The sequence below is a fragment of the Pongo abelii genome, chromosome 16 (assembly GCF_028885655.2).
Source record: "Pongo abelii isolate AG06213 chromosome 16, NHGRI_mPonAbe1-v2.0_pri, whole genome shotgun sequence".
NCBI lineage: Eukaryota > Metazoa > Chordata > Mammalia > Primates > Hominidae > Pongo > Pongo abelii.
The window spans coordinates 74,182,901-74,200,097 of NC_072001.2; the positions used below are offsets into that span (position 1 = coordinate 74,182,901).

A 17,197-nucleotide genomic window follows, 5' to 3' on the forward strand; every position below is an offset into this window, starting at 1 on the left:
CTAGTTATTCTTGTTAGCAGTTCCTGTAACCTTTTTGCAAGGTTCTTAGCTTCATTCCATTGGGTTAGAACATGCTCCTTTAGCCTGGAGGAGTTTGTTACTACCCACCTTCTGAAGCCTACTTCTGTCAATTCGTCAAACTCATTCTCCATCCAGTTTTGTTCCCTTGCTGGTGAGGAGTTGTGATCCTTTGGAGAAGTGGCATTCTGGTTTTTGGAATTTTCAGCCTTTTTGTGCTGGTTTTTCCTCATCTTCGTGGATTTATCCACCTTTGGTCTTTGCTGTTGGTGACCTTTGGATGGAGTTTTTGCATTGTTATCCTTTTTGTTGATGTTGATGCTATTGCTTTCTGTTTGTTAGTTTTCCTTCTAACAGTCAGGCCCCTCTTCTGCAGGTCTGCTGGAGTTTGCTGGGGGTCCACTCCAGACCCTGTTTGCCTGGGTATCACCAGCGGATGTTGCAGAACAGCAAAACATTGCTGCCCGCTCTTACCTCTGGAAGCTTCATCCCAGAGGGGCACCTGCCAGATGGCAGTCGGAGCTCTCCTGTATGAAGTGTCTGTCAACACCTGCTGGGAGGTGTCTCGCCATCAGGAGGCATGGGGGTCAGGGACCCACTTGAGGAGGCAGTCTGTCCCTTAGCAGAGCTTGAGCATTCTGCTGAGAGATCCGCTACTCTCTTCAGAGCTGGCAGGCAGGAATATTTATGTCTGCTGAAGCTGTGCCCACAACTGCCACTTCCTCCAGGTGCTCTGTCCCAGGGAGATGGGAGTTTTATCTATAAGCTCTGAGTGAGGCTGCTGCCTTTCTTTCAGAGATGCTGAGCTTAGAGAGGAGGAATCTAGAGAGGCAGTCTGGCTACCGTGACTTTGTGGCACTGTGGTTTTTTTATCTCAAAAGTAAAGAATATAAATTCCACAAATTGTGACAGTCAACTTGATGTTGATTCTGAAATAAATTTAAATTGCATTATTAAAAGATGGTTTGTGGCCCAGTGCAGTGGCTTACTCCTGTAATCCCAGTACTTTGGGAGGTCGAGGTGGGCGGATCACAAGGTCAGGAGATTGAGACCATCCTGGCCAACATGGTGAAATCCTGTCTGTACTAAAAATACAAAAATTAGCTCGGCATGGTGGTGCATGCCTGTAATCCCAGCTACTCGGGAGGCTGAGGCTGGAGAATCACTTGAACCAGGGAGTTGGAGGTTGCAGTGAGCCGAGATCGCGCCACTGCACTCCAGCCTGGCAACAGGAGACTCTGTCTCAAAAAAATAAAAAAATAAAAATAAATAAAAAGATGGTTTGTGAGTACTTAGGAATTGGTCACTAGGAGGCAGCATTAGCTCACTAAAAAACAATTCATGCCAGAAAAAAATTAGTTTCCTGCCCTAGAAATTACAAATAGACCTTGTTAGAGGAGTGCTATAGACGGTGTTTTGGTATTTAAGCAAAGCATTTGACAAAGTCTTTTATGGCATCATTTTGAGTAAATTGTATGACATGGTTATATAGATTTTTGATTCAAGTATACTTACAGAACATGAAGTAATAGATCAATGCCAGCCTTTAGAGAAATCTGTACTGGCATGCCATGAGGCTTTTTTCCTCCAGCCCATTCTATTCACATTTTTATTAATGTCTAGGAGAAAATATTTGTTATTCTGGTAAAGTATGTGAATGACAGAAACTAGAGAAATTAGAGTTCTTGATATATTGGTTGATCAAATGAGAATCCAAAAGTTATCTCCATAGTCTAGAACAGGGTTTGGCAAACTACAGCCTATGGGCTAGATCCATCTGGCAGCCTGCTTTTTGTACAGCTCTCAAGCTAATAATGATTTTTATATTTTCAAAGCATTGTAAAAAAAAAAAAAAAAAGGAACAACAAAGAAGGATATGAGATAGAGATCACATACAGCTCACAAAGCCTAAAATATTTACTCTACTATCTGACCCTCTACAGAAAAAGTTTGTTTATGCCTAGTCTAGAAAAGTAAGCAGAATTTAACAACATAAAAAAATAGATGAATTGAAAATCCTGGACTTTATTCCATAACAACAATCAAGCAAAACAATTCTTAGCACAAATTCAGTATTATACAAGATTATACTTAGCAGAGTGTGTTAAAGTGACTTGGAATTGCTAAATTCAAGTTCAATTAATTATGAGATGTGATTATTAAAAGTTAATATGGCTTAAAACAATATTCATTTATAGAAAAAGAGAATTCAGAAAATGGAGACAGTCCCATCCCATTTTTTTCTACAATGGTCAGATTATACCTGAACTATTACTAGTTTTAGAGGGCAGAACGAACTAGAGCATTTCCAAAGAATCTGACATGATTAGTTGACAAAGGAGAAGACATAAGGAAGATATCCCAGTGATCTTCAACTGTTTTCACAACTATTCAAAAAAAGAGAGAACAGACACATGTTGAGGGGCTAGAACAAGGACCCTTATATAGAAAATTCTGGGAGGCAGAATTTTCCTTTTTATTTCTAAGGCAGCATTTTGTGAATGCAGGCAGTATTCTCACAATTCTGAAACAGGGCTGGGCGTGGTGGCTCATGCCTGTAATCCTAGCACTTTGGGAGGCCAAGGTGGGCAGATCACTTGAGTCAGGAGTTTGAGACCAGCCTGGCCAACATGGCAAAACCCTGTCTCTACAAAAAATACAAAAAATTTAGCCAAGTGTGGAGGCACGCGCCTGTAGTCCCAGAGACTTGGGGGGCTGAGGCAGGAGGATCGCTTGAACCCAGGAGGTCAAAGCTGCAGTGAGCCAAGATCTCGCCACTGCACTCAAGCCTGGGGGACAGAATGAGACCCTGTCTCAAAAAAAAACAACAACACAATTCAGAAACAAACAATGTCTAAAGTTTTCACCTCAAGCTCACGTTTAATTGGCTTAGTGTGAACTTGTTTACAATTTGCTCTCCAAAAAAAAAAGGAGCTCATCTCATGTGTACGTTTTCTGTTTCGGTAGACATTACTAATGTTCACCAATATGCTCTGGTTCTCCTCCTTTTTGACATGTGGGAAGATGTTTGGCCAATGAAATGTGAGCAGAAATAATATATATCATTTCCAGGCAGAAGCATTTAAAAGCATGATTCTTATGCTTCCTTCCCATGTGGTAGTCACTGTGGATGCCTATATAAAGTTGAGGATGCCATCAGATCATAGCACTCAGGAATACTTAGCCACTACATTGAAGACAGTTGCAGTGTTCTTTGCGTGATCAAGAAATAAACTTTTTTAAAATCATAAGCCAGTGAAAGTTTTGAAGTTGTTACAGCAACATAACCTACCCTGTTCTGACTATTTCCCCCCCCCCAGTATTTAACAGCTAATATCCCTGGACCAGAAGTCAGGTGACATGGTTTCTAATCTTCACTCTAACACTAGGTGTGACCCTGCAAAAAAATCAGTTTTGTTTGCCAAAAGTGATTGTTTGAGTAAAAATTATTGACCATCTCTTTGAGGGAAAAAACCCTGTGATTTTAAAGTCTGTTTTAATATTTTATATGTTCAAAGAAAATAATGTTTATAACTAAAGTGTATGGTTAAAACACACCTTGCCATTTGATTTTTAAAATTTCATAAAATAAATTGCTGCCTATATTAGGACTACTATTATTTATTTTGGATCAGTATTTTTCTTGTGTAATACATGCATTGTTTTAGGCCTTAATATCTGCTAACAAAGTATAATCTAGGTTATCAAACACCTATTAAATCACTGCATGGCTTAATTGACTTGAAATCATTTCTATATTGGGTCTTCATGGCCAAAACAAAGTGAGGAAAAAAGTAGTTTTTTGTCCCAGATCCCAGATCCCCCCCCGACTTATTTAATTTTTTTATTTTTATTTTTTGCTATATAAAGGATATGGCTTTTGTCCCAGAAATTGGACTATTATCAAGAAGATGCCAGAATTTTAGTTTTTCTTTCTTACCAACAGATTTATAACTTATCTTCACAATTAGAGGTTTTTTTTTTTCTAAGTTTAGTTACTCTGTAATTATTTGGGCTGAAATATAGCTCTCAGATATATAAATTCCTTAAAACATTCAATATTTGAATTGATTTGGTGTAAATCCAATTTTCCAAGGTTTAGCTTTCCTTTTAAGCCCTACTGCCTTTAATAGAAGCTCAAATTCTTTTCAAAAATCTGATGAAATCATCTCGTAAGTATGTGTAGTACGTGATCCATACAGTTTCCAGTACTGTTTGAAATTGGCTCTTTGAAAAAACAATCTGTTTCTAGTTCACATTTTATAGATGAGTCAACAATTGAACATCAGTGTATTTTGCTCTTTTAAACACTTTATTCTGAAATAGATTGTACTCTGTAGATACCAAATCAGTATTTACTGAATAAAAGAATTTAACAGAATTATTAAACCAGATATTTTGTGAAGCTAGGATTCAAAGTTCTGCATTTTTAATTTAGTTTATTTCTCCTCATTACCTCTATTTAGTTTTTAAAAGTTAAGAATAATTATTTTCCAGCTGGGCATTGGTGGCTCACGCCTGTAATTGCAGCACTTTGGGAGGCTGAAGTGGGCAGATCACATGAGGCTAGGAGTTTGAGACCAGCCTGGCCAACATGGTAAAACCCTGTCTCTACTAAAGATACAAAAATTAGCCTGGCATGGTGGCACATGCCTGTAATCCCAGCTTCTTGGGAGGCGAAGACATGAGAATTGCTTGAACCCAGGAGGCGGAGGTTGCAGTGAGCCGACACTGCACCACGGCACTCCAAGCCTGGGCAACAAGCAAGACGCAAGACTCTGTCTTTAAAAAATAATAATTATTATTATTTTCCATATTGTAAAAGACACTTTAAATTCACTAAAATTACATTACATTTCCATTTCCATTTCCTTTAAAACAACTAAATCATATGGCAGATCACTTCTGAGTTCTAAACTCTTCTTTATCTATCTAAAATCAGTAAAATTAATTTAAATACATCTTTATTATAAAAAAATATGAATTTTGTTTCTAGCAGGCCATGGCTTCTGGTCCTGATCCTGGCCTTATCACTAGCTATGTGACCTCACACAAGTTACTAATGTCCTGGAGCATTTGTTTCGTTATTTCTAAAATTAGAGTTGTCTAGTATATGTTTTCTTAGTTTTCCTTTTAAACTCTGTGTTGGTTTCTGTTTGTGCATTTTTAAATATAATTATTTAATCTAGGTTTTTTCTTTGTTTTCAGGAGCATGTATAATGGCCCATCCTCTAGAACACATTTTCATAGTCTCTTTGACCTTCTTTAATTCTAATATAACATATATATACTGGTCAGCATAGGCTAGATTGTGCTGCAGTAACAGCTTCTCTAACTTCAGTGAATTAAAACAACAAAGTTTATTTCAGGCTTCTAATACCTGTCTGCCTATGATGTGTGATTTGGGATCTTTGCTCTGTGTTGTCCTCATTCTAGTACTCAGGCTTTCAAAGTACCCACCTGTGGAGTTTTGCAGGTGCTGTAGCAAGGTGAGAGAGAGAATAGTTGTATCATACATTGTCTTTGAAAGTTTTCAACCAGAAGTAAATACATGTCACTTTTGTCCATATGACATTGGCCAAAGCAAGTCACATGGCCACATCTAACCTCAAGGGGGCTAGAAGTGCTATCTCACAATGTGTCTTGGATATGCAAAGACACAAGAATATTTGGTGAACAGCTTTTATGAATAACCATCAGGTTTTAAATCAAATGTTGAAATCTGGCAGGAGTATAAATTAGAACTGCATTTATGGAGGGCAGTTTGCAGACATATCAAAAGGATAGAAATATGTCTACCATTTGATACAGCAGTTTCAGTTTTAATAAATTACTGAACAGACATGGTTCATACATTCATAGAGCTTATTTTATGGCATGGGAGGCAAGAGGGATAGCACCAGAAATAATTAAAATGAAACAGGTTAAGTGCTATGATAGAGAAGTATGTAGGGTGATACTAAAACATATAGAAACATTCTCATCCTCTATTTTCCAGTTGACTGATTCTCTCTTCAGCTGTGTATAATCTGCTATTAAATCTCCCTTTGTTGAATTTTAAATTTCAATTCTTATAATTTTTTGTTTCTAAAAGAGTCATTCTTCAAATCTGCTAAGTTACTTGTTATGGTTTCCTATCTCTGAAGATGTTTTCAAGCTTGTCTCAAATTATTGTATCATTTTGAGTATCTACAAATCTTTTGGTAATGAAAATTAAAAGTTACGTGGTTATAATTTATTAAAATCTGACAGTCTTCAGGGGAAAAATGGTCCAGATTGTGTATATAGATTATAACCTTTAAAAAAATTGCTCATAGTGAATATTATAAACTGATACACAGAAATTGTAAGATTTGAGTTAGGTGTTTGGGATTATGACTGATTTTTAAGCATTTTTCTAAACTGTCTATAATGTTATTTTGTCATTTCTACTTTTCCAGCTTTGTTGAGGTATGATTGATGAAACTATATAAAATTAAGGTGTACAGTGTGGTGATTTGATATATATTATAAAATGATTACCACAATCAAGTTAGTTAACATTTCTATCACTTCACCTAATTATCTTTTTTTTTTTTTTGTAGTTAGAACATATAAGATCTATTCTCTTAGCAAATGCCAAGATTACAATACAGGATTATTAACTACGGTCATCATGCTATATTTCATAGCTTTTAGAATTTAAAAAATGAGACTGGGCAACACAACTTAAAAACAAACCAAAAGTAATTATATTAATGGGGAATAATTTATTAATATAATTGGAGTTTTAAAAGATATTTACCCTGGTTTTTTCATCAAAAAGTTCTGATTTTCTATCACAGATCCAGTCAACATTGTTAGATGTATCACTTTTATCCTTCTTACCTTGATGATAGAAAGTTTAAACCTATGTGGAACCATGATGCACAGTGTACAAAAGGAAAATGATGCAAACATACTTCTCCTTTTCTTCTCATTCTTTTTTCTTTCTTGTATGAGCTAGGTTCACGTCACCTCCAGAGTTGGGAATAGAGTTAGGAATGCACAGATTTTTAGCATTAGGAGGAAAGAAGAAAATAAAGAGAAACATACTAAATTTTTCTTTGAGAGTATATTTTCTGCTAGTAAATACTATGCCTCTCAAGAAGAAAACTGTACTTAATAGGACCAATGATATTTAGTATTAAAAAATGGTTAAACTCTTCATAATACTTTTTGGAAAATGTCTTTTAGGAAGAAGAAAGGCGTATGGCATCTGTTTTAGCCAAAAAAGAGGAAGAGAAGAAGCGGGAAAGTCATAAACAATCTTTGCTTAAGGTATTTTCTCTGATGTCTACATGGATGTGTGTGCACACGTAGACACACATACCCGAAAGCCAGCTAGCTAGTCTACTGGAAAAGTGGTTTCTAAACTTTGTAAGTTTTTTATTCCTATCAACAGAATGTATGTACCCCTAAAACTTTTACAAGTTATTACCTATAAATAAACCTGTACTTAAGAAATAAAATATGATATACATTATAAAATAATGCAAAGGCTAGTTTTAAAAGGAAGAGATGATAAATAAATATAATTGAAGTTATAACACTTTTATTTCATACCAGTGCATCAGCTTGTGTATCCCATGGCCTATTCACTTCATTTTGGAACGTACTGTAATTGACTGTCATCTTTACTGATATATTTTAATGAGCTCTGCTACATGTTTTTTTTAATGATAGCTTTTTAAATTTAAAAAGTTTATGATATAGAAGTGATAAAGATTTTGTGGAACTTAGGAATGTAAATTTGTTTTAAACTGGTTTTAAATGATTTAGCAGATATTAATTTCCTTAAATATTCTCTTTTAAATATTTTATATTAACATTGCAAAGTATAAGTAAAGACAGCTTTAAGTTTATAGTTCATAATATGCATCATGCTATGTTCTAAAATTAAGGACATCACCCTGATTATCATTACTCATTCATGCTCTATATAGATGCTTTTCTTTTTAAAATTAAAGTGGCACTCAGAAGTCAAAAAAATGACTAGCCAGGCAAGGTGGTATGTACCTGAAGTCTTAACTACTTGGGAGGCTAAGGCAGAGGATTGCTTGAGCCCAGGAATGAAGTCCAGCCTGGAAAATATAGTGAGACAAAACAAAATGTCACTAAATAGGACTCTTTAGTTACGAGGTTTACTTAGTATTTTTATTTTTAGTAAGAGGAAAAGCATGGGGAATCAGGAGACCCAGGTTCTAGCCCTAGCTCAGATTTGGAATCATGATACAACAGACGCTCAGCATTTGCTGAGGATTGCTCTTGCAACTCTACATATTGATCATTAAGAAAATGGAATGGGCATTCTCAGCAAACTAACACAGGAACAGAAAACCAAACACTGCTTGTTCTCACTCATAAGTGGGAGTTGAACAATGAGAACACATGGACACAGGGAGGGGAACATCACACACCAGGGCCTGTTGGAGGGTGGGGGGGCTAGGGGACGGATAGCATTAGGAGAAATATAGGTGACGGGTTGATGGGTGCAGCAAACCACCATGGCACATGTATACCTATGTAACAAACCTGCACGTTCTGCACATGTATCCCAGAACTTAAAGTATAATTTAAAAAAAAAGAATGCTAAAAAATAAAAAAAAGAAAATGGGATGGATTGATTACAGGAAGAGTGTATAGATACTGTCTTCTGCCTTGTTGCTTTTCTATTTTTTTATTTTCCTTGTAACCTTAGAAGTGAAGGAAAGTGAAACTTATGGCATATACTGGTATGGTCTTGCCTGGACTATGAAAAATAGACTCAAATGGCAGAAACTGGAATTTGGCACCTTCTAAAATATTTGTCACTTTAGCACAGACTTGGCCATTTATTGGCACCTAGCTATTAGAAACATAAAATTGTTGCTGATATCCCAAATGCCTCTGTGATCTTTACACTTTACTTTGGGTACCCCCTTCTGCCTTGCAGAATCTCTAGCATTCTCTAACCTTTCTTTTGCTGCTGCTTTTTTTTTTTTTTTTTTTTTTCCCTCCACAGATGCACAGAGCCCTTATGTGTCTTCCTGGCCAGCCATTAATCCCTACCTGACATTAAGACAGGCTATACTCCTGTCTTAAAATATGTCTTCCCTTTTCCTGGCCCCAGTAAAATTAATCATTCTCTTAGTCAACCTGGTAATGATCTGATTTTAATAACCCAAATTAAAGAAGCTTAACTTTTGCACTAATATAGGAAAATGTTTGCATTTTCAAAGATTATCTTATTATAAATTTAACATACTCAGTGGTCTAAAGATATTTTATGCCCTTTTTCTAAGCACTACTATATCTATCTCATTCTGAGTATTTCTTTCGCCTACCCCTGCCAGCCAGAAATCCAAAAGCATGAAGCCAACATGAGAATCATCACCCATTAACTCACTGCCCTGGCCTCTTTCAAAGTGGCCTTGATACTGAGTAAAAAAAACAGAGTTGCTTAGATTAAAAATTGGGTTGGCATAGTCATCAGCAAGTAACTTAAATAGAATTCCTTAAGGTAAGAAGCATTTTTATTATAGAATGGGGAAAAAATGTTTTTACAATAGGAATTGCAGATTTCTACTTGCTTTACGTAAGGAGCACATACATAGAATGTCAGAAAGTCTTCAAAGTATATACATATTAAATATAACCCACTGAATTGTACACACAAATTTGAAACACCAAACAACAGAAAAAAAGAAAGTCAGGCCCAAAACATTTTTTTTAGAGATGGGGTCTTGCTGTGTTGCCCAGGCTGGAATGCAGTTCACAGGTGTGACTGTAGCACACTACAGCCTTCAACTCCTGGGTTCAAGCAGCCCTCCTGCATTAGCCTCCCAAGTAGTTGAGATTTCAAGTATGCACCACTGCACTCCCCCAGAAAACATGTTTAAAACAGAAATAGAACTTTTAAAACTTTAGTTTTAATTAAGCAAGCCATATCACTTTTTATGCCTATCTAATGCCATGCATACATGCTAAAATCTTAGATAACCAAAAATTATGCAAACATATGCAAAGAGGTACAACTAAAAAGAATTATTCTACATGTACTGAAGGAGTGGACAGAGAATCTTCCTACTAGCCTTCTGTGGCTCCAGGGCCAGCAGGTGAGGAGGGGTCAGTATCACACTCAGCTGATTTTTCAATGCAGGATTGTAGTCTTAGTAAAGAGGAAAAGGAAAGTGTCTATTTTCAGCATTCTGATCTAATTGACAAGCTGTAATTAAATATTATCTTTTGATAATGGAAACTTTACCAGAATAGGGATTGTTTTTTTCTATTAATATATAGATTAATATATTAATATATAAATTGAATAGAAACCTTTCAATTTAGCACAATTTCTTTCAGTAGTCTAGATCTGCTTTTTCACAACAGGGTTTCTATGAGAGGACTGAACTCCAATGCTGTAAGTCAGTGGTTCTCAAAGTGAGGTCCATGAACTAGCAATATTAGAATACTTAGGAGCTTGTTAGAAATTCAAATTCTCAAACCCTACTCCAAAAACTCTAAATCAGCAATCTGTTGTAAGCTCCAGGTGATTTGAGGTACCCTGAAATTTGAGAACCACTACCTTAAGGCATCCATTGCTTATAATGAATTAATTTCTTTCCTGCTCATCTGGAATGGTACTAGTTATCTAGAGACATTTCAACCTAGTACAATTTATTTTAATAGTCTAGAGAATAATTTTTAAATTTCAGACATTATAATTTATTCTGAGAAACTTGGAACATTGATCAACTCCTTCCCTTCCCCCCTCCAAGATTATTTCACCTTACCAGTCTTAATTATTGAGTAGAAAAACTAAAATATCATTAGTTTTTTCTTACTGTGTTAGAGGCATATAAATTTCTGTTTAAAACTTCAGATAACATTAAGTATGTAAAAATTTATGTGAACTTAAAACTTCAGATTTTGAATTTTTAATCTCTAGTTGGTTGTATATTTATTTTTAATAAAATTAAATTCCTAAAGAGCAATAATTGTTTGCATATTTTTTTCCTTTAGAGTGTTAGATAATTATTGAGATTTTGGATGCAGAGAGTAAATACAGGCCTCTTGAATCTTGTTTTAGAATGTATTGGGTATCTACTTATAAGGAATAGGTTCCTTTTAAAAGTATTATAAGAAGGTACAAACAATATGCCCCTTAGATGTCACTTCTGCTACAAAAATTGCGTTATATAACTTTTGTCACAATTAACTTTTTCATAGGAGAAGAAAAGGTTAACAATTAACAACGTAGCTCGACAGTGGGACTTGCAACAACAACGAGTAGCCAATATTGCTACAAATGAAGATAGAAAAGATTCTGACTCTCCTCAGGACCCCTGTCAGATTGATGGAAGCACCCTCTCTGCATTCCCAGAGGAAACAGGGTATGCAATGGTATTTTTTCAAGATACGAGCATCTTTGGATAATTGAATTTGGAGTGGGAATTAGAAACCATTTTACATATAATTATTTTAAAAGAGTTTTCTTAAGAAAACTTGCTGAAATTAGAAATTAAGATGGAAAAGTTGAAAATATAAATCTTACTATAACATTCTCCAAATTAAAACATGCTTCATAGGGCATTTCATATTTTTTATAGGGAAAAGTCTAGATTGCTTAATATAGTCTATGATGTCTTTTGCCCACTTCATCTCTTTTATCTCATGCCATCAACCATGTTCTTCTGCTATTGCAGCATCACTGTCTGTCTTTCAGTTCAGTTACTTCCTACTTCAGAACCTTTCTTATAGGAATAGTGTTTTTCTGCCCTGACACCAATCACTTCCCTGCACTATTTCTCTGATCCCGCCCTAGCTAACTTCAGCAAACCCATAGAGGTCTGAAGTTTAAACTTCACATCTTCCAAAAAAGCCTTCCCTAACTCCAAGTTGGTAGGTAGTTGTTTCACGTGTGTCTTCCCCATTAGAATGTAAGCTTCATGAGGAAAGGAATCCTGCTTGATTGACTTGACTCCTGCTGTGTCCTCAGCAGCCAGCACAAAACCTTACTCTTTAACTACTAGTAGTAAGCAATTGGACATATAATCTGAAAGTTACTCCAGCTGTGTTCTATACTATCTATCTATTCCAGTGGCTCACAACCTCTTTTCTTCTATGATACATTTATCACATGATAATATATCCCTAGGTTTATGAGCAATGCTGAGTGCATTATCTAGACTCCACATGTTTCTCTTCCTCTCAGAAAAGCATATTGGAATCAAGTAAATTCAGAGGGACATAAAGCATTTATATCTTTATAGTGCATGTATAATTTAAATATATATTTGTACATCTGTCCCTCAGTAACCACGGGGGATTGGTTCCAGGACCCCTGCAAATACCCAAATCTGCAGATACTCAATTCCCTTATATAAAATGGGATAGTATTTGCATATAACCTATACTCTTCCTGCCATATACTTGAAATCATCTCTGGATTACTTAAATAGTATTTAATACAGTGCCTACACATCACTACATTTGCGTGGATTTGGTATAGTACTCAGCATGTGGCAAGTTCAAGTTTTGCTTTTGGAACTTTGTGGAATTTTTTTCGGATATTTTTGATCCATTTGGTTTAATCTATGGGTGCAGAACCCACTGATACTGAGGGCTGACTATATTTACATAATTTTAAAATAAAGCCTAAAAATCAAAGATAGAATACATTTTAATTTTGTTTAATTTGATGAAGCATATGTGTCTTATTACCTTAACTAAACTCTGAAACACCTTTTAAAACTAAATATAATATAGCTTTTACTTCAGGTTTTTAGCTGGAATTCTTTAAGCCTTTCATATGCAAAAAATATATAGTAAAAGAAGTAATTTGAGTGACATGAGAATAATGTTTTGGAAATTGTCTGGAGTTAGAGTCTAACATATATTTAGGCAAATATGCTTTTTAAATTTTAGTTATAGAATTAACTTATATCAGTGTATTTCCTTCAGCTCACTTGGGATCCACATGTAGATCTCGTCAGCTCTTTCAGCTACAAAAATAAAGCAAGAATAAAAATTCAGTCACTAATACCCTTTCTTCCAGTTGATCAAATCGGCTGCTGAAGCTTGTGCATTCATCACATAGTTCCCGTGCCATGGTTTTCAGCTCCATCAGGTCATTTAAGGACTTCTCTACACTGGTTATTCTAGTTAGCCATTTGTCTAATCTTTTCTCAAGGTTTTTAGCTTGTTTGCAATGGGTTCGAACTTCCTGCTTTAGCTCAGAGAAGTTTGATCATCTGAAGCCTTCTTCTCTCAACTTGTCAGTCATTCTCCATCCAGCTTTGTTCCGTTGCTGGCGAAGAGCTGAGTTCCTTTGGAGGGGGAGAGGCGCTCTGACTTTTAGAATTTTCAGCTTTTCTGCTCTGTTTTTTCCCCATCTTTGTGGTTTTATCTAACTTTGGTCTTTGATGATGGTGACGTACAGATGGGGTTTTGGTGTGGATGTCCTTTCTGTTTGTTAGTTTTCCTTCTAACAGTCAGGACCCTCAGCTGCAGGTCTGTTGGAGTTTGTTGGAGGTCCACTCCAGACTCTGTTTGCCCGGGTATCAGCAGCAGAGGCTGCAGAACAGCGAATATTGCTGAACAGCAAATGTTGATGTCTGATCATTCCTCTGGAGGTTTCGTCTCAGAGGGGTGCCTGGCTGTGTGAGGTGTCAGTCTGCCCCTACTGGGGGGTGCCTCCCTGTTAGGCTACTCGGGGGTCAGGGACCCACTTGAGGAGGCAGTCTGTCTATTCTCAGATCTCAAACTCTGTACTGGGAGAACCTCTACTCTTCAAAGCTGTCAGACAGGGACGTTTAAGTCTGCAGAGGTTTCTGCCGCCTTTTGTTCAGCTATACCCTGCCTGCAGAGGTGGAGTCTACAGAGGCAGGCAGGTCTTCTTGAGCTGCGGTGGGTTTCACCCAGTTTGAGCTTCCTGGCTGCTTTGTTTACCTACTCAAGCCTCAGCAATGGCGGGTGCCCTTCCCCCAGCCTCGCTGCCGCCTTGCAGTTAGATCTCAGACTGCTGTGCTAGCAATGAGCGAGGCTCCGTGGACGTAGGAACCCTCCTAGCCAGGCGCGGGATATAATCTCCTGGTGTGCCATTTGCTAATACCATTGGAAAAGCGCAGTATTAGGGTGGGAGTGACCCGATTTTCCAGGTGCCGTCTGTCACAGCTTCCCTTGGCTAGGAAAGGGAATTCCCTGACCCCTTGCCCTTCCCAGGTGAGGTGATGCCTCACCCTGCTTTGGCTCATGCTCGGTGGGCTGCACTGACTGTCCTGCACCCACTGTCCAACAAGCCCCAGTAAGATGAACCCAGTACCTCAGTTGGAAATGCAGAAATCACCTGTCTTCTGTGCTCACGCTGGGAGCTGTAGACTGGAGCTGTTCCTATTCGGCCATCTTGGAACTGCCTGGCCTAGTGTCAAGAATAAAAATTCTAATGAAGTGACAATTTATATAACTAATATACCACTCTTATATAGCCCTAGAGCTATATTTAATATTATTTAAAAGGCAAAATATAATTTTACTTGGTTAGAACTGTAATACTTTATAATGTTAAAACTTTATAGCATTGGGCTTTAGATTTATGAAATAATACATGTCAGTTCTATTTCTAATTTCTTTTTTAAAAATTATTTTTCAGTTTCAAGTTTATCCAAGTAATATGGAATTTAATACTCTAAAATTGTAATAAGGTTTTAAAAGTTAGTCCTTCAATCCATCAAATTTTTTTCTTTTTTCTTTGTTTGTTTTTTTTTTTTTGTTTTTTTTTTTTTGGAGATGGAGTCTTGCTGTGTCTCCCAGGCTGGAGGGCAGTGGCGCGATGTTGGCTCACGGCAACCTTTGCCTCCCAGGTTCAAGCGATTCTCCTGCCTCAGCCTCCTGAGTAGCTGAGATTTTCCAGGTGCCCACCACCACACCTGGCTAATTTTTGTATTTTTAATAGAGACAGGGTTTCACCATGTTGGCCAGGCTGGTCTCGAACTCCTGATCTCAAGTGATCCTCCTGCCTCGGCTTCCCAAAGTGCTAGGATTACAGGCATGAGCCACCACACATGGCCTCAAACTTATTTTTATACACAATGTTAGATAAGGGTCTAACTTGATTTTATTTCAATTGACTAGTCAATTTGCTAATAACCTTTTAAAAATTAAACTTCTTTTTTCATGAGAATGCCATCTTTATCTCATGTTAAGATTTTGTAAATATGTGCACATATTTCTGGACTATCCATTTCACTTATCTGTTTTAATGCCAATACCAGACTCTTTTGATTATAGTAATTTTGTAGTAAGTTTTCACAACTTGTAGGGGAAATAGGTTTCCACTGTTCTTTTCAAGTTTCAATTGTCACACACCTATTCTTCCATATGAACTTTATTTATTTATTTATTTATTTATTTATTGAGACAGGGCCTCATTTTGTCTCCCAGGCTGAAGTGTAGTGGCATGATCTCGGCTCACTGCAACCTCCACCTCCCGGGCTTGAACAGTCCTCCCACCTCAGCCTTCCGAATAGCTGGGACAATAGGTGCACACCTCTATGTCCAGCTAATTTTTGTATTTTTTGTAGAGATGGAGTTTTGCCATGTTGCCCAGGCTGGTCTTGAACTCTTAGGCTCAAGTGATTTGCCTGCCTTGACCTCCCAAAGTGCTGGGATTACAGGCATGAGCCACTGTGCCCAGCCTCATGTGAACTTTAAAATCAGTTTACCTAAATAGAAAAGAAATGGTAAGAATCTTGTTCAAATCACATTTAAGTTTACTTATTAATTTCAGAAGAATTAACATTGTTATGATAGTAACGTCACTTTCAGAAGAGGGCTAATATCCAGAATCTACAATGAATTCCAACAAATTTACAAGAGAAAAACAAACAACCCCATCAAAAAGTGGGCAAAGGATATGAACAGACACTTCTCAAAAGAAGACATTTATGCAGCCAAAAGACACATGAAAAAATGCTCATCATCACTGGCCATCAGAGAAATGCAAATCAAAATCATAATGAGATACCATCTCACACCAGTTAGAATGGCAATCATTAAAAAGTCAGGAAACAACAGGTGCTGGAGAGGATGTGGAGAAATAGGAACACTTTTACACTGTTGGTGGGACTGTAAACTAGTTCAACCATTGTGGAAGTCAGTGTGGCGATTCCTCAGGGATCTAGAACTAGAAATACCATTTGACCCAGCCATCCCATTACTGGGTATATACCCAAAGGACTATAAATCATGCTGCTATAAAGACACACGTACACGTATGTTTATTGCGGCACTATTCACAATAGCAGAGACTTGGAACCAACCCAAATGTCCAACAATGATAGACTGGATTAAGAAAATGTGGCATATATACACCATGGAATACTATGCAGCCATAAAAAATGATGAGTTAATGTCCTTTGTAGGGACATGGATGAAATTGGAAATCATCATTCTCAGTAAACTATCGCAAGGACAAAAAACCAAACACCGCATGTTCTCACTCATAGGTGGGAATTGAACAATGAGAACACATGGACATAGGAAGGGGAACATCACACTCTGGGGACTGTTGTGGGGTGGGAGGAGGGGGGAGGGATAGCATTAGGAGATATACCTAATGCTAAATGACGAGTTAATGGGTGCAGCACACCGGCATGGCACATGTATACATATGTAACCTGCACATTGTGCACATGTACCCTAAAACTTAAAGTTTAATAATAATAAAAAAAAAAAGAAAAGAAACAGGTCTTGTTTGATATCCAGAGGGAGCTAACTGGGAAAATGTTGAAAGATTGAAGGAAAATTCTGAGGAACTAAATGAGGTTAGAGACCATGAAAGTATAGCAACTTTAGCCTGAATGGTTGAGTGAGTTTATTCCAAGATCGCAGAGTAGCTAAGTATAACAAAAGAGAAGCTAAATGTCTGAAAAAGAACAAAGAGACAAGGGATCAAAGGCAAGGAATTAAAAAATTCAAGTATGATGACAAAGGAAAAGATAGAAATGATGGGTCAGATAGTCTAGGTGAGATTTTTAAGGAATTAAAAACCAGAAGATTTGCAACAGATTAGAAGAAAATTTTGTTTCTGGGACTGTAAGTCTAATTAAAGTTGCAGATGAGGAGCATATAAAGTAAGAGCATTAATAATGAACTGGAATAGTGGGAATTTATGGTCAAAGTA

At 36.9% G+C, this 17,197-nt stretch overlaps 1 protein-coding gene across 8 annotated transcripts in view; it reads left to right on the forward strand.

Annotated features, from left to right (window-relative positions):
- Positions 1-17,197, forward strand: part of LRRC49 (leucine rich repeat containing 49) — a 153,918-nt gene that overhangs the window by 81,893 nt on the left and 54,828 nt on the right. For all 8 annotated transcript variants that reach the window (XM_063716698.1, XM_054532831.2, XM_009249983.4 and 5 more), the window contains 2 exons: positions 7,234-7,317; positions 11,245-11,408. In XM_063716698.1, the coding sequence (XP_063572768.1) occupies positions 7,234-7,317; positions 11,245-11,408 (248 nt within the window). The remainder of the gene's footprint in view (positions 1-7,233; positions 7,318-11,244; positions 11,409-17,197) is intronic.